General features: G+C 51.9%; 1 protein-coding gene across 1 annotated transcript in view; it reads right to left on the bottom strand.

The window, feature by feature from the left end:
* LOC122929084 (ubiquitin-like modifier-activating enzyme 1) overlaps window positions 1-16026 on the bottom strand; it is a 38512-nt gene extending 22486 nt beyond the window's left edge. The window contains 1 exon segment of the mRNA XM_044282538.1: window positions 15919-16026. Coding sequence (XP_044138473.1) covers window positions 15919-16008 — 90 coding nt within the window. The 5' untranslated portion in view covers window positions 16009-16026.
* Between the last annotated feature and the right edge of the window lie 2570 nt (window positions 16027-18596).

Raw genomic sequence — 18596 nt, 5'->3', positions numbered from 1 at the left:
GTCTACTTTAGTCGTTTTATTACTTTTTTGTGTCATTTGTATGTGACGAGCCGCTGTCCTCGCCCTACGAGGGGTGCAGATCCCTGGTAATAGGAGAGCGGCGACAAAGTGGAAATCCCCGACCATGACAGCTGTCCGGGCACACGGGGGTTAATCTATTCCAGGAAGAGGAAACTCTCGGCTTAGGGCGGCGTCAGGTTCAGTGTGAACGCTCCCCGGCCTGGAATCCATCAGAGAAAGTAAATCAATTATACCAGCGGCTCCTCCATCAGGCGTCACAATGAGATATATAATTATATACACCAGCCTCCTGTACAGATCTAGGAGGGATCTCAGAGACACGAGGTGTAGCCAACATCGCAGATGTCACCAGTCCGAGACCCGGGCCGCCGCAGATGTCACCAGTCCGAGACCCGGGCCGCCGCAGATGTCACCAGTCCGAGACCCGGGCCACTGCAGGCGCCACCAGTCCGAGACCTGGGCCACTGCAGGCGCCACCAGTCCGAGACCCGGGCCACCGCAGATGTCACCAGTCCGAGACCCGGGCCACCATAGTTGCATTAGCCAGAGCCCAGGCTGTCATCACCACGGCAGCCAGAGGCCGGGCACCACAGACATACCAGTCTGAGACCCGGGCCACCGCAGCTGCATCAGCCAGAGCCCAGGCAGTCGCCGCCATACCACCTAATTCAAAACAGCCCTTCTGAAAATAAAAGCAACGACTTTCCACTTTCCTCTCGCCCCAGTTTTGACGAGGCCCCCCCCCCCTCGTATCTCGTTCTATCGGTCATAACGCGTCACACACAGAACACTGCACATTTGGGGGGTGCCCCTGGCCCCTCCACAAGCCGGCGGTCCAGTCAGCAACGCCCCGAGACATTTTCATACCTGGGGCTGAGTTCAGACATTAAACTCACAGGGGCCACAAGTTGTCAAAGCTCAAGCCAGGTGGCTGAAATGACACGAATCAACATGGCGGCAATCCAACGGTTAGCTTAAGAGGTGGTTGACAGCAACTGCCGCCAACCACTACGTAACCATGGCGATTCACGGAGGGGGGGGGGGCAACAGAAATCTAGAGTGACTATAATGGAAACATGGTACAAATAATGTAAAAAAATAAATAAAAAAATATACAAAAAATAAACCTATGCCCTATAGACTAAATATGATAAGTGAGGGGCACAGGGGGCACAGCTGGCAAGGCTGGGCACACTGGCTCTATACAGTCATTCTGGATGACTCAGTGACAGGACACTTCGGGGTGACGAGGCTAAAGTAGTCACCCGAGGAAGTGAAAGGGACTCTATCAGAATCACGGGGCATATGCTCATTGGTAATGGCTAAATACTATATTCGGGAAGGACCTTCTGACGTCATAACATCACGTGGCTCTCCTAGATCACGTGGATCGGAAATAGGAGAGCCGCGCTCTTTTTTACACGCATCATGGAGCTCGCTCGGGTCAGCAGTGCGATGTAGAAGTCCGCGGAGCCTACTGATGGAGTAACTGATTTTGTATTGAAACTGTTGGTGATGTGCAGTGAGGGATTGTACACCGGGGGGTATATCTTGTATGGAGGGGGGTATATCTTGTATGGGGGGACAGCTGCGTTGATGCTGGGGAGGGGTATATCTGTATGGGGGGGCAGCTGCGTTGATGCTGGGGAGGGGTATATCTGTATGGGGGGGGCAGCTGCGTTGATGCTGAGGGGGGGTATAGCTGTATGGGGGGGGCAGCTGCGTTGATGCTGAGGGGGGGTATAGCTGTATGGGGGGGCAGCTGCGTTGATGCTGAGGGGGGTATAGCTGTATGGGGGGGCAGCTGCGTTGATGCTGGGGGGGGGTATATCTGTATGGGGGGGCAGCTGCGTTGATGCTGGGGGGGGGTATATCTGTATGGGGGGGCAGCTGCGTTGATGCTGAGGGGGGTATAGCTGTATGGGGGGGGCAGCTGCGTTGATGCTGGGGGGGGGTATATCTGTATGGGGGGGGGTATATCTGTATGGGGGGGCAGCTGCGTTGATGCTGGGGGGGTATATCTGTATGGGGGGGCAGCTGCGTTGATGCTGAGGGGGGGGTATATCTGTATGGGGGGACAACTGCGTTGATGCTGAGGGGGGTATATCTGTATGGGGGGACAACTGCGTTGATGCTGAGGGGGGGGGGTATATCTGTATGGGGGGACAACTGCGTTGATGCTGGGGGGGGGGGGTATATCTGTATGGGGGGGCAGCTGCGTTGATGCTGAGGGGGGGGTATATCTGTATGGGGGGGCAGCTGCGTTGATGCTGAGGGGGGGGTATATCTGTATGGGGGGACAGCTGCGTTGATGCTTAGGGGGGGGTATAGCTGTATGGGGGGGCAGCTGCGTTGATGCTGAGGGGGGGGGTATATCTGTATGGGGGGGCAGCTCCGTTGATGCTGAGGGGGGGTATATCTGTATGGGGGGGCAGCTGCGTTGATGCTGAGGGGGGGGGTATATCTGTATGGGGGGGCAGCTGCGTTGATGCTGAGGGGGGGGTATATCTGTATGGGGGGCAGCTGCGTTGATGCTGAGGGGGGGGTATATCTGTATGGGGGGGGCAGCTGCGTTGATGCTGAGGGGGGGGGTATATCTGTATGGGGGGGCAGCTGCGTTGATGCTGAGGGGGGGGGTATCTTGTATGGCGGGACAGCTGCGTTGATGCTGAGGGGGGGTATAGCTGTATGGGGGGACAGCTGCGTTGATGCTGAGGGGGGGTATAGCTGTATGGGGGGGCAGCTGCGTTGATGCTGAGGGGGGTATAGCTGTATGGGGGGGCAGCTGCGTTGATGCTGAGGGGGGTATATCTTGTATGGGGGGGCAGCTGCGTTGATGCTGAGGGGGGTATATCTTGTATGGGGGGGCAGCTGCGTTGATGCTGAGGGGGGGTATATCTTGTATGGGGGGGCAGCTGCGTTGAGGGGGGGTATATCTTGTATGGGGGGGCAGCTGCGTTGAGGGGGGGTATATCTTGTATGGGGGGGCAGCTGCGTTGAGGGGGGTATATCTGTATGGGGGGCAGCTGCGTTGAGGGGGTATATCTGTATGGGGGGCAGCTGCGTTGAGGGGGGTATATCTGTATGGGGGGCAGCTGCGTTGAGGGGGGTATATCTGTATGGGGGGGCAGCTGCGTTGATGCTGAGGGGGGTATATCTTGTATGGGGGGGCAGCTGCGTTGATGCTGAGGGGGGGTATATCTTGTATGGGGGGCAGCTGCGTTGATGCTGAGGGGGGTATATCTTGTATGGGGGGGCAGCTGCGTTGATGCTGAGGGGGGGTATATCTTGTATGGGGGGGCAGCTGCGTTGATGCTGAGGGGGGGTATATCTTGTATGGGGGGGCAGCTGCGTTGATGCTGAGGGGGGGTATATCTTGTATGGGGGGGCAGCTGCGTTGATGCTGAGGGGGGGTATATCTTGTATGGGGGGGCAGCTGCGTTGATGCTGAGGGGGGGTATATCTTGTATGGGGGGGCAGCTGCGTTGATGCTGAGGGGGGTATATCTTGTATGGGGGGGCAGCTGCGTGGATGCTGAGGGAGGGGGTATCTTGTATGGGGGGGCAGCTGCGTTGATGCTGAGGGGGGGTATATCTTGTATGGGGGGGCAGCTGCGTTGATGCTGAGGGGGGTATATCTTGTATGGGGGGGCAGCTGCGTTGATGCTGAGGGGGGGTATATCTTGTATGGGGGGGCAGCTGCGTTGATGCTGAGGGGGTATATCTTGTATGGGGGGGTAGCTGCGTTGATGCTGGGGGGGCAGCTGCGTTGAGGGGGGTATATCTTGTATGGGGGGGCAGCTGCGTGGATGCTGAGGGAGGGGGTATCTTGTATGGGGGGGCAGCTGCGTGGATGCTGAGGGAGGGGGTATATCTTGTATGGGGGGGTAGCTGCGTTGATGCTGGGGGGGCAGTTGCGTTGAGGGGGGTATATCTTGTATGGGGGGGCAGCTGCGTGGATGCTGAGGGAGGGGGTATCTTGTATGGGGGGGCAGCTGCGTGGATGCTGAGGGAGGGGGTATCTTGTATGGGGGGGCAGCTGCGTGGATGCTGAGGGAGGGGGTATCTTGTATGGGGGGGGCAGCTGCGTGGATGCTGAGGGAGGGGGTATCTTGTATGGGGGGGCAGCTGCGTTGATGCTGAGGGGGGGTATATCTGTATGGGGGGGCAGCTGCGTGGATGCTGAGGGAGGGGGTATCTTGTATGGGGGGGCAGCTGCGTTGATGCTGAGGGGGGGTATATCTGTATGGGGGGGCAGCTGCGTTGATGCTGAGGGGGGGTATATCTGTATGGGGGGCAGCTGCGTGGATGCTGAGGGAGGGGGTATCTGGTTGTATGTGAAGGGGGACAGCAGTGTGTGGGATTGTATGTTGTTGGTAGTGTGTGTAAAGTCTGTATTACAGAGGCAGATTTTCCAGGCGCTAAGGAAGGACTCGGCTGCTGAGGAGGACGCCGCTCTTACATGCAGCCATCGTTATACCATCGCTTGTCTCCATGCTGTACAGTTATTTGCCAGCGGCAGACTGTAATTAGCACAATCTGCCTTTTGCTTGCTCATAGGGTAATTACCGGCGGTATTAGGCCTCATGCACACGACCGTTTTTTTTTTGTGGTCTGCAAAAACGGGTTCCGTTGGTCCGTGATTCGTGTCCATTTTTTCTTCCGTGGGTCTTCCTTGATTTTTGGAGGATCCACGGACATGAAGGAAAAAGTCGTTTTTTGTGTCCGCCTGGCCGTGCGGACCCAAACGGATCTGTCCTGACTTGCGATGCAAGTCAATGGGGACAGATCCGTTTGACGTTGACACAATATGGTGCATTTGCAAACGGATCCGCCCCCCATTGACTTTCACTGTAAAGACAAGGTATATTTTAACTTGAAGCGTCCCCGTCACCATGGGAACGCCTCTATGTTAGAATATAACATCGGATTTGAGTTAGATCTTGATAACTCAGATCCGACAGTATATTCTAACACAGAGGTGTTCCCATGGTGATGGGGATGCTTCAAGTTAGAATATACTAAGGACTGTGTACATGACTGCCCCCTGCTGCCTGGCAGCACCCGACCTCTTACAGGGGGCTGTGATCAGCACAATTAACCCCTCAGGTGCCACACCTGAGGGGTTAATTGTGCATATCATAGCCCCATGTAAGAGATCAGATGCTGCCAGGCAGTAGGGGGCAGACCCCCCCCTACCTACCACACGCTTCTATTACCACACGCAGCTCACACTGCCCCACACGCTTCTATTACCACACGCACCTCACACTGCCCCACACGCAGCTCACACTGCCCCACACGCTTCTAATACCACACGCAGCTCACACTGCCCCACACGCTTCTAATACCACACGCAGCTCACACTGCCCCACACGCTTCTATTACCACACGCAGCTCACACTGCCCCACACGCTTCTATTACCACACGCAGCTCACACTGCCCCACACGCTTCTATTACCACACGCAGCTCACACTGCCCCACACGCTTCTATTACCACACGCAGCTCACACTGCCCCACACGCTTCTATTACCACACGCAGCTCACACTGCCCCACACGCTTCTATTACCACACGCAGCTCACACTGCCCCACACGCTTCTATTACCACACGCAGCTCACACTGCCCCACACGCTTCTATTACCACACGCAGCTCACACTGCCCCACACGCTTCTATTACCACACGCAGCTCACACTGCCCCACACGCTTCTATTACCACACGCAGCTCACACTGCCCCACACGCTTCTATTACCACACGCAGCTCACACTGCCCCACACGCTTCTATTACCACACGCAGCTCACACTGCCCCACACGCTTCTATTACCACACGCAGCTCACACTGCCCCACACGCTTCTATTACCACACGCACCTCACACTGCCCCACACGCTTCTAATACCACACGCAGCTCACACTGCCCCACACGCTTCTATTACCACACGCACCTCACACTGCCCCACACGCTTCTAATACCACACGCACCTCACACTGCCCCACACGCACCTCACACTGCCCCACACGCAGCTCACACTGCCCCACTTGCTTCTATTACCACACGCAGCTCACACTGCCCCACACGCTTCTATTACCACACGCAGCTCACACTGCCCCACACGCTTCTATTACCACATGCAGCTCACACTGCCCCACACGCTTCTATTACCACACGCAGCTCACACTGCCCCACACGCTTCTATTACCACACGCAGCTCACACTGCCCCACACGCTTCTATTACCACACGCACCTCACACTGCCCCACACGCTTCTAATACCACACACACCTCACACTGCCCCACACGCAGCTCACACTGCCCCACTTGCTTCTAATACCACACGCAGCTCACACTGCCCCACACGCTTCTAATACCACACGCACCTCACACTGCCCCACACGCTTCTATTACCACACGCACCTCACACTGCCCCACACGCTTCTAATACCACACACACCTCACACTGCCCCACACGCACCTCACACTGCCCCACACGCAGCTCACACTGCCCCACACGCTTCTAATACCACACACCTCACACTGCCCCACACGCTTCTAATACCACACGCAGCTCACACTGCCCCACACGCTTCTAATACCACACGCAGCTCACACTGCCCCCTACGCTTCTAATACCACACGCACCTCACACACGCTGATGTGTGTGTGAGATGCATGTAGCGAATGCAGGCTATTAAAGCCAAGTGGTAAAGTACAGGGAGCATCCGCCATATTGGACCGGACTTTCTCACTTCGCTATCATTACCTCATGTTATTTAGACCAGTAACGGTTTCCTGCACGCTCACCTCTTAGGCCCCTGTACACACCACCGCTATTTATTTCTGTTCCGCTGAAAAATGAATCTAGCCAGCAATGGAGGCAATGTGGAGAATCATAGCACATTAGAAGGTGGCTTGTATTAACTTTATCTACATCAGGGATGCTCAATCTGCGGCCCTTTAGCTGTTGTAAAACTACAACTCCCACCATGCCCTTCTGTAGGCTGAAAGCTGTAGGATGTAGGCCTCAGGTTGAGCAGGCCTGATCTACATGATGAATGCTATGTGCAGAAGTGAGAGGACCCCTTTAACTGGGTTAGAGGTGGGCTAGGTCAGGATTTGGGGAGTACAGTTTAGGCATGTTTATAATGGTGTACTACTGGTTAGGATTCTGTGGGTGCACTGGGGTAACATGGTTTAGCACTGGCACGGTGTGCTGGAGGGACACAGAGGATGGTGGCATGCTTGAGATTTTTTATTTATTTATTTTTTTGTCCCTTACTAAAGGTATATGTAAAGCTTGTGGGGTGCTTGTAACAGTGTGGGGGTACATGGGGGACCAGTGGGCTGCTGGTAACAGTGTGGGTGTAGTCTGGGGGTACATGGGGGACCAGTGGGGTGCTGGTAACAGTGTGGGTGTAGTCTGGGGGTACATGGGGGACCAGTGGGGTGCTGGTAACAGTGTGGGTGTAGTCTGGGGGTACATGGGGGACCAGTGGGGTGCTGGTAACAGTGTGGGTGTAGTCTGGGGGTACATGGGGGGACCAGTGGGGTGCTGGTAACAGTGTGGGTGTAGTCTGGGGGTACATGGGGGACCAGTGGGGTGCTGGTAACAGTGTGGGTGTAGTCTGGGGGTACATGGGGGACCAGTGGGGTGCTGGTAACAGTGTGGATGTAGTCTGGGGGTACTTGGGGGGCCAGTGGGGTGCTGGTAACAGTGTGGGTGTAGTCTGGGGGTACTTGGGGGGGCCAGTGGGGTGCTGGTAACAGTGTGGGTGTAGTCTGGGGCTACATGGGGGACCAGTGGGGTGCTGGTAACAGTGTGGATGTAGTCTGGGGGTACTTGGGGGACCAGTGGGGTGCTGGTAACAGTGTGGGTGTAGTCTGGGGGTACATGGGGGACCAGAAGTGTTAGAATATTGCAACTCCTCTGTAGAAGATTACAAATCGCTGACATGGGCGAGATTACATTGGTTATTCCGGTCCCCAGTGCATGGAACGGGCGACATGTGTCTCAATATGGGAGCATCTCACCAGATTTAAAAAAAAAAGGCCTGTTTTAAAGAGTGTGACGTGCCCTACAATGCTGTTTAGTTTACCATTTTTAATCCTGCATATTTTTTTTATAGGGATAACCATAATTTGTGGTTAAATAATGTTTTTAGATGAATAAAATATGTAAACATTTCAAATAATTGTCTTATTTTTTCTTTTTTTTATGACTCGATACTTTGGTAAACTGTTTGCATGTGTCTCCGATGGCACACACTGGGGGAATTGATCATGAGGAGAGTATTTGAAGTCCGTTTTGCTTGAGTCTGGGTTGGAGAACTTTATTCCGTATTCATCACACGTCACAGGCGGTCTGATAAACGTGGCTCGTTCTTACACCCAACACTTCTTCTAGAGAAGCTCCTCCCGTTTTCCTATTTTTCCCTCCTGGATTGAGAGTGCGACTTTAAAAAAGTGTCAATGATAAATCTGGAGTAATAATCATTAACATAGCTAACCACACCCACTTTTCCATCCATATTGCAAAACTGGCATGAGTTGTGTAAAAATGCTAAATTTGGCGCAATTAATAGCAAAAAAAAGTTACAAAAGCCATATTTTGCACTTTTTGATGCCAGAATTCTGGAGTGAAGTTCTGATAAATCAGGGCCTATGTATGATGTAGCAGACACACACATTACACAGCCTTGGTGACCTTTGCTACTAGGGAGCACCATCTACTGCTAGAATGGGGACTCCCTGCATTGTACAATGCTTCAATCATGTGTCACAGAAAGGACAATTCTGATGCTCACCTACCCTAACAATGGTCCTAACTGTTTGCACGATCTCTCCTAGTCCACAGTCACTCCTTAATTCCCCTATACGGGGAAGGTACAGTGGGGTCAAAATAACGGACTAGTGACAGATCAGCCAAAACAAAGTGGAAACCAAATGAGCCAGGACAGACAAAAACACATGGAAACAGCAGACACAAATCAATAACCAAATTCCACCAAAATCAATACTGGGAGAGACACAGGAGACGTTTACACTGTCGCTCCTGCACAGTATGCCAGGCAGGGTCGCTAAATCCTATCCCTGAAAAGGACCTCAGCAGTATGAATCCTCCATAATAAAGGGAAAAGGTCCTTTTGGGCTATGGGAAATAGTCACTTCAGTGTGAGTCGGCTAAGGGTCCATTCACATGTTCGTAAGTGGTTTACGGATCCGCAGGACACAGCAATGTGTGTTCCGCAATCTGCGGACTGTACATCGCCCATACTATAATAGAAAATGACTAATCTTGTCTGCAATTGCAGACAAGAATAGGACATGTTCTATTTTCCCTTTCATCCTTCATGACGGCATACCATGAGAGATGACCCGCCTCCAACCAGGTAGGGACAGGAAGAATAAATGACCCTCCTCCGGCTCCTCACTGTCTTCCTGTCCCTCCAGGTGGTAGACGGGTTAATCCTCACGGCACTTGCTGTGGGTCCACTTTTGTGCCGGAAGGTAGAGGTGGCGATTTTACTGTCATTATGCCTAGGCACATGAGGGATGCAGGCAGCACCTGTTCCCTAGTTGGGCTTTGGGGTGCTGGAAGTCTGTACGTAAGGGATCCTGCACCTTACCTCCTCTGCGCGCCGGGGTGGAGGTCCATGTGCCAACCAGACACTTAGTTCCTCCTGTCTTTTCAGCGCTCCTCATGGCATCCCGAATCTTCGGTGCATGACTATGACGTCACAGGAAGTCGCATGCGTTCCAGCGGTACTTCTGGTTCTGTGACTAACGTAGATCAAGGCGGAAGTCGCCCTCTGATCTGAGGTCTGCAGGTGAGGAGAAATAAAAAGGGGGGCAAACATGGCAGAGGTCTGACAGTTTGTTGGAATTGGGATCAGGCCAGATGGAGTCCGCCATGAGTCCTGCTGCTGTGGGTTATTTTCACTTGGGGGATGCTGTATACTTATGCTAACCTCTTGTGTTTCTGTCAAGCCTCTCCTATATGCGTGCAGAGTGATAAGGATGGTGTGCAGAAAACAAAATCCACCCCTAAAATTAGGAAATGTGTAGTGTGTTTGGTAAAATTACCAGAAACATGTACTGCAAATATGGCCAAAGATTTGGTTCCATATATCAGGGAAGAGTTAAGGGACTGTAATTAGAGAGGAGATTCGCTCAGCTTTATCCAAACAGCCCGGGTCCGTCTACCTCTAAACGTAGGGAACAAAAAATGTGGTATTCTAGCTCCTCAGATTCAGACCAAGGAAGTTTGGACTCTGTTGATTCCTCTGGATCTGATACAGATTTTAATTGAGAGAATTGATTAAAGCCATTAGGGTGACCATTGACCTCTCAGACGAGAAAGTCCATAGGTCCGTCCAGGACAAAATGTTTAGTGGACTTGAACATAAGAAAAAACGAGTCTTCCCAGTCCTTAAAAATATGCATGATATGATAAAAAGGGAATGGAAGACGCCAGATAGGAAATTATTTATTCCCAAACAATACGGCGTAGATTTCCCTTTAGTGAGGAAGATGAAGCCTTGTTAAAGGGTTTCCATCATCACAAAATTTGTTATGTAGCTGGCTGACATCAGCGATATGCTAATGTCGGCAGTACATAACTGTGTAACTTTTATCTGCCTACATTCTGCCGTTTGCCCCAAAAAAACTAACTTTAAAAATATGCAAATGAGCCTCTAGGTGCTATTGGGGCGTTGCTGCAGCACCTAGAGGCTCCGTCTCCTCACCGTTCGGCGCGCCCATTTTGCTTTGATGGATCCCATCCCTGAAAAGGACCTCGGCAGTATGATTCCTCCATAATAGAGGGGAAAAGGTCCTTTTGGGGTACGGGAAATAGTCACTTCAATGCGAGTCGGCTAAGGCTGCGTTCACACGGGCGAGATTTCCGCGCGGGTGCAATGCAGTAGGTGAACGCATTGCACCTGCACTGAATCCTGACCCATTCATTTCAATGGGGCTGTGCACATGAGCGTTTTTTTTCATGCATCACTTCTGCAATGCTTTAAAATCGCAGCTTGTTCTATATTCTGCGTTTTTCACGCAGCCCTGGCCCCATAGAAGTGAATGGGGCTGCGTTAATAACGCATTGCATCTGCAAGCAAGTGCGGATGCAATGCGTTTTTCACTGATGGTTGCTAGGAGATGTTGTTTGTAAACCTTCAGTTTTTTATCACGCGCGTGAAAAACGCATCAAAACGCATTGCACCCGCGCGGAAAAAACTGAACAACTAAACGCAATTGCAGCCAAAACTGACTGAACTTGCTTGCAAAATGGTGCGAGTTTAACTGAACGCACCCTGAACGCATCCGGACCTAATCTGTCACGCTCGTGTGAACTCAGCCTAAATCCTATCCTTGAAAAGGACCTCAGCAGTATGATTCCTCCCTAGTACAACATAGATGGAAAAGGTCCTTTTGGGGTACGGGAAATAGTCACTTCAATGCGAGTCGGCTAAATCCTATCCTTGAAAAGGACCTCAGCAGTATGATTCCTCCCTAGTACAACATAGATGGAAAAGGTCCTTTTGAGAATATAGGACATTTCTAATTTGTTTTTTAAACAAATAATGTTAAAGGGGTTATCTGATATCGAAAATATCTCGGGCCCCTTGTATGGATTATACGTGCTCAGGGCACCCGCGTCGCTCCCGATCCCTGCATGGCCGCCTCTGCATCTCCCCGTCACTCGAATCAAAATATCTGGCAACGGGGAGAGCAGGCAATAGCAGGCCACGACTGGAACGAGCCCCCTTGGGTCTGGTCACCGTTGCGGCCTGCTATTGGCTGCTCCCCCGTCACTGGATCTTTTGATCCGAACGACATGGAGATGTAGCAGTGGCCATACAGAAATCCGCAGCGACGCGGGTGCCACTGAGCAGGTAAGTATAATCCATACAAGGAAAGTACAGAGATCACATGACCAGATGTTTCTGCAAAGCGTTTTACCATGAATATCACAGGAACGACATTTCTGAAGATACAAGTGCTCAGAAGTCACATGAGAGTTTTTTTTTATTGTAAAGATTTTTCAGAAATAGAAATAAACATAAAAGAGGCTTATTCTACAATAGTCACCTATATAATTTTTTTGTATACTATAACACTGTATCCATGTAGATGTGTTACTGGTCATAGTTAATGACCAAGTCCTAATAGACAAGGGGATTTAGCCAAGTCATTGAGAAACAACTAAATCCTAACAGAGTTCAATAACCAGATCAACGAAGCAGAAGAAGAGGTCCCTACAAATGGTGGGAAACAGACAGCTCCTCTACAGTCGGCTATCTCCTATCACTGGGGAGGACCAGGTCCTTATGGAGTATAGTATTTAGCCAACTCACTGTGAACTGGCTATATACTATTTCAGTTCAGGACCTGACCACTAGGGGGCAAAAAGGTCCTTACCGGTGATAGGAAATAGCCAGCTCACACTGAGTCGGCTATTTACTATCACTGGTGAGGACCAGGTCCTTACAGAGTAGTATATAGCTGGTTCACAGAGAGTTGGCTAAATACTATACTCCTTAAGGGCCTAGTCCTTAACTGTGATAGGAAATAGCCAACAGAGATCGCATGGGCAGATGTTTCTGGAAAGCGCTTTACCATGAATATCATAAGACCGGACATTTCTACCAATTCAAGTACTCCAAAGTCACATTGGTTATTTTAAAGATTTTTCAAATATAAAAATAAACATAAAAGAGGCTCATTCTACTATAGTCACCTATATAACTTCATTGTATACTATAACACTGTATCCATGTAGAAGATGTGTTACTGGACATAGTTAATGGCCAGGTCATAATAGACAAGGGGATTTCACCAAGTCATAAAAAAAATCAACTAAATCCTAACACAGTTCAATAACCAGATCAGGGACCAGGTCCTTACGAAGTATAGTATTTAGCCAACTCACTGTGAACTGGCTAAATACTATTTCAGTTCAGGACCTGACCACTAGGGGGAAAACCTGGTCCTTACCAGTGATAGTAAATAGCCGACTCAGTGGGAGCTGGCTATTTCCTATCACTGATGAGGACCAGGTCCTTATGGAGTATAGTATTTAGCCATCTCACTATGAACTGGCTAAATACTATTTCAGTTCAGGACCTGACCACTAGGGGGCAAAAAGGTCCTTCCCGGTGATAGGAAATAGCCAGCTCACACTGAGTCGGCTATTTACTATCACTGGTAAGGACCAGGTCCTTACGGAGTATAGTATTTAGTCACAACCTATGCTCATTACGTCCTGGGACGAGTCACTCACCAATCCCACCGGGGGGCGCCCCGCTCTTCTCCCCTAATTCCTCGCACAACCGGCTCCGGCCTAACACAAAAACAAGATGGCGGCTGCCCGGGACACGGCAGAAAAGAGCGCAGCGCGCCCGGCCTCTTTAATATACAGCATGGGCGGGGACCAACCTCCTCCAATCAATACCGGGCATGGGGCGACACCACGCCCACAGACCGTGCGTCGGCTCTGACAGCTTCCAAACCACGTGTCTGCGTGTCACAGACTAGGGGGCGGGAGCTGGGTGGAACGCGCCTCACCTTGTCACGTGAGCACCGCCGGCCAATAACCACAGAGAAAGGGAGATAAAATGGCGTGGCGTTCCATAGTGGAACGCACTAAGCCATCCTTCACAAATATGGACGTCTTTTTTTTTGGGGGTGCGAAGCACGTGACATAACGGTCACCGACATGCGTTAGCCTCCATAGAAAAAGAAAGGGTAGATATACATACTAGGCAGGGCTAAAAGTACAGAGCAGGAGTTGCTGGGACTTGTTGCCCCCCCCCCCTCCCAAGTCCATAACATGGCCTTCACAACATTACATACAAGCATTACCACAGAGCCATCCTGTCTGCAGGTGGTTGCGCCCCCGCCCCCCAAAACTAGGATAAGAAAACCTGCACCCCCTTTAAGAGACACCAACTAGAAAATCCCTTGAAGTTCCAGGCCAAAAGCCTGAGGCTGCACTACTGAAAGGTTCTAATGGCAACATGTAGTGTTCATACCATCAACTAATCAACTATATAGATGCCCCCACAAACACTGTGCCGGTCAGTGACCCAACAGGTCTCAGGAGAACCCTGCACTTGATGCACCTCAGGAGGGCAGCCCCGGGCTTCTTGGACGCACCTCAGGAGGGCAGCCCCGGGCTTCTTGGACGCACCTCAGGAGGGCAGCCCCGGGCTTCTTGGACGCACCTCAGGAGGGCAGCCCCGGGCTTCTTGGACGCACCTCAGGAGGGCAGCCCCGGGCTTCTTGGACGCACCTCAGGAGGGCAGCCCCGGGCTTCTTGGACGCACCTCAGGAGGGCAGCCCCGGGCTTCTTGGACGCACCTCAGGAGGGCAGCCCCGGGCTTCTTGGACGCACCTCAGGAGGGCAGCCCCGGGCTTCTTGGACGCACCTCAGGAGGGCAGCCCCGGGCTTTTTGGACGCACCTCAGGAGGGCAGCCCCGGGCTTTTTGGACGCACCTCAGGAGGGCAGCCCCGGGCTTTTTGGACGCACCTCAGGAGGGCAGCCCCGGGCTTTTTGGACGCACCTCAGGAGGGCAGCCCCGGGCTTTTTGGACGCACCTCAGGAGGGCAGCCCCGGGCTTCTTGGACGCACCTCAGGAGGGCAGCCCCGGGCTTCTTGGACGCACCTCAGGAGGGCAGCCCCGGGCTTCTTGGACGCACCTCAGTAGGGCAGCCTCGGGCTTTTTTGCCCATACAGGAAGCTAAAAAGAAAATGCAAAACCAAGATGGCCGCCCAAGCCGTTCCTACGGGCGCAACTCACTAACCTGCCCCCGTTTTCTGTCAGCCATTTTTTCGGGGTGAGCACTGGCTTTGCCGACGACGGCATCCCGGAGCCCCAGTCGTGGGCGTGCCCTCATGACAAAATTTACAGAACGATTTATGCCTGACTGATGGGACCCCATCGATACTAAAAACCTAGGGGTGCCAACGAGAAAGCAGTGTCACCCCCGAAACCCAACTCTGGAGACAGACTGTAGACAGAAGCGGGCGCTACACCACCAGGTAGAGGGTACCGGACACCCCCCCTCCCCCCCCCCCCAGTGATCGGGTCACCCTTAAATGGGATTTGCCTAAGAAGATCAACCCTTATCACCGTTCCCCATGACCGCCACAATATCAGTCAGTCTCACTCATCCTGCATCCAAAGCCAGTGCCCTTTTCACAGCCAGTGAGGGGCCCCTTGGATAGGTGGCGATTAGTCTCGATCTTGAGACAACCCCTTTAATGGAGGCGAACACACACAACACGTGATACAACTGCCTAAATAACACACACACCGGTACATATATATATATATATATATACACACACACACACACACACATTTTTCCTAGAAGCGCGCCCTCTGGTGGCACGAGTCCAGTAACACATCTACCACAGCACTGAAGCTCAATTCACTGGTGACTGGGCAATTACTAGTTAAGCAATTATCCCCAAAAATACTGGGTGATTACTAGTTAAGCCATTGCCCCTGAGATCTCACCACATATACCAGAGGTCCAGTGGCTTACTAGAAGCAGATACCTGGCTCTATCATGTTCTATAGAAGCAGCCTGCAACCTGTGGCTCTCCAGCTGTTGGGAAACTACAGATCCCAGCATGCCATGGCCTGCTGGGACTTGTAGTTCGGACAGCCACGGGCACAGAGGGTCCCATATGAAGCATCAGTAGAGGCAGCGCTATCACCGGTTCCACGTGTTTGGGCACAGAGCCTTTGTATGCCCCCCCCTCCCCCATGATGAGCAATCCCCCCTCCAAACACGTGCGGCCAGAAGCCCCTCACCCTCCCGATATCGCAGCCCCAGAGCCGGCTGAGGCTGCACCCGGTATCCCCCCCCGGCACATTACCTGGGATCGGTTATCACACAATGAATTGTCACAGTCCCTCGCCGGCCGCTCCTCCATGTCTCCCGCTATGACGTCGCAGGAACGGCGCATGTTACTGACGTCAGTGAAGCTCGGGACTCTACTGGCATGACGTCACTGCAGGCGCGACTGGGAGAGACCTCTTTGGTGTATGGAAAAGGAGGGGGGGGGGTGGAATGAACCATGTCATGTGGAGGAGGGGGGGTGCACTGTGTAGAAAATGACGTATAAACTGACACAAGTAAAAGCTGTTTTCTTCTAGACAGTGTTCATGACTCTGCCGCTTGGTGCACGGGCTGATTCAAAGCAGTTGCTTAGAGGGGTTGTTGTCTCAGTGACTTCAGCAAATGGCATTTATCATGTACAAGACCCTTCCTAATGTATTGTGATTGTCCATGTTGCCTCCTTTGCTGGCTGGATTCATTTTTTCCATCTTACGGTTGCGGCCACCGCTGCAGTGCAGATACGAGGTAGCCGGGAATGTTGCTGCTGCGCACGCTCTGTCCTGCTATCCCGACTACCAGAGATGCCCAGGACGGACTTTTCTACAGTGTGCAAGCCCGACCCCCACCGCTGGATTACAGGGTGATCGTAACCATGGAAACGAGCAGTGTAAAATGTGATGGAAAAATGAATCCAGCCAGCAAAGGAGGAAATATGGACAATCACAATGCATTAGGCGACTTTCACATCTGTGTTTTCCTTTCCGGGTTTTGAGATCCAGCAGAGGATCTGAAAACCGGAGGAAAATGCTCCAGTTTCATCCCCATTCATTGTCAACGGGGACAAAACTGAACGGAATTCACCAGAATGCATTCCATTTTGTTGCGTTCCCATGCCGGACACAAAACCGCTCTAAGCAGCGTTTTTTTGTGTGCGGCGTCAAAAACCATGTAAGTCAAGGGTGCCGGACCTTTTTTTTTTGGACACGAGAAAACCAGATTCGGCACCCATTTGTGATAGAATACAACTGGATCCGTTCTGAACGGGTGATTTTTCCTCTGCCGGATCTCAAAACCGGATGTTATGTGAAAGTAGCCATAGGAAGTGCCTTGTGTTAAAGGAGTACGCCCATCTTGTAAATAGGGGGCATATCGCTAGGATATGCCCACAATATCTGATAGGCGCGGGTCCCACTTCTGGGACCCGTACCTATCCTTAGAACGGAGCCGGCAAAGTGCCGGTGGGGGCATGGCTCATGTGCGGCCGCCTTCCATTCATTTCTGTGGAGCAATGGGCGCAGTTGTGAGGTGCGCTTCGCATTCGTTTAAAAGAGACTTCCGAAAATAGCCAAGTGTGCCGCTTGACTATTTTTGGCGCTCTCATAGAAATAAATGTAGGGGGGCCACTACTATTACTCAGGAGCACTAATGGGCACATTAATATTACTTGGGGTCTCTAATGGGGGCATTATAAATTCTGTGGAGCACTAATAGGGGCATTACTAATACTTGGGGTACTAATGGAGGCATTACTAATACTTGGGGCACTAATGGGGGCATTATAAATTCTGGGGGGCACTAATGGAGGCATTAATACTTGGGGCACTAATGGAGGCATTACTAATACTTGGGGCACTAATGGGGGCATTATACATTCTGGGGGCACTAATGGAGGCATTACTAATACTTGGGGCACTAATGGGGGCATTATGAATTCTGGGGGGCATTAATACTTGGGGCACTAATGGAGACATTACTAATACTTGGGGCACTAATGGGGGCATTACTAATACTTGGGGCACTAGTGGAGGCATTAATATTACTGGGGGGCACTAATGGGGACATTATGACACCCCTTTGGGGTGTGGCTTAACTTGGCCGGTATTTTTTGTTGGGAAAGGTGGCAACCCTAGCAACCGCGCATGAGTCCCTTTTGCCGGCTCCATTCGGAGGAAAGGTCCGGGTTCCAGAGGTGGGACCCGCACCTATCACACATTAAGGGCATATCCGGGCGATATGCCCCCAATGTCCATGATGGGACAACCCGCCTGTGTACATGATAAATGCCATTTGCAGAAGTGCGACAGCCCCCCTAAACGCCTCCTCTTTCCGATGTAAAAACACAGCATTTTCGTGTAGCCGCCACTAGGGGGAGCTCAGTCCAAACAGATGACTACAGCTTCTTTTTCAGTTAACTGTAACTGTATTTCTTCCCATGTAGAGATGAGTGAATCAGGGCTCATTCACACGACCGTGGTTTTGTTCCGCATCAGAGACGCATTTTTTTAGGTTTGGGTGCGGACCAATTCACTTCAACGGGGCCGCAAAAGATGCGGATAGCACTCTGTGTGCTGTCCGCATCCGTTGCTCCGTTCCGTGGACAAAAATAGGCATTTCTATAAAGGTCCGTCCGTTCCGCAAATTGCGGAAGGAACACGGACGGCATCCGTGTTTTTGCGGATCCGCAAAACACGGCACGGTCGTGTGAACAAGCCCGTAATCAATCTGTCTCATCATGCAAGCTGAGGACACGCCCCCTGCCTCTTGATTGACAGGACTGGTCTTGATAGTCTTGCACCTGCGCTGCTGATGCGAGTGCACCCAGAAGTGTAGCCAGGCACAAGCAGTCGCTGCCCCAGGAGCGGAAGCAAGTGCAATATTATCAGGAGTTGTCAATGGACCCGCACGGGGAGCGTCCTCATCTTTGGCGCAGAACCC

The sequence above is a fragment of the Bufo gargarizans genome, chromosome 2 (assembly GCF_014858855.1).
Source record: "Bufo gargarizans isolate SCDJY-AF-19 chromosome 2, ASM1485885v1, whole genome shotgun sequence".
NCBI lineage: Eukaryota > Metazoa > Chordata > Amphibia > Anura > Bufonidae > Bufo > Bufo gargarizans.
Note: the sequence above shows the minus strand (reverse complement) of the source record. Positions and strands in the feature narration are given on the sequence as shown.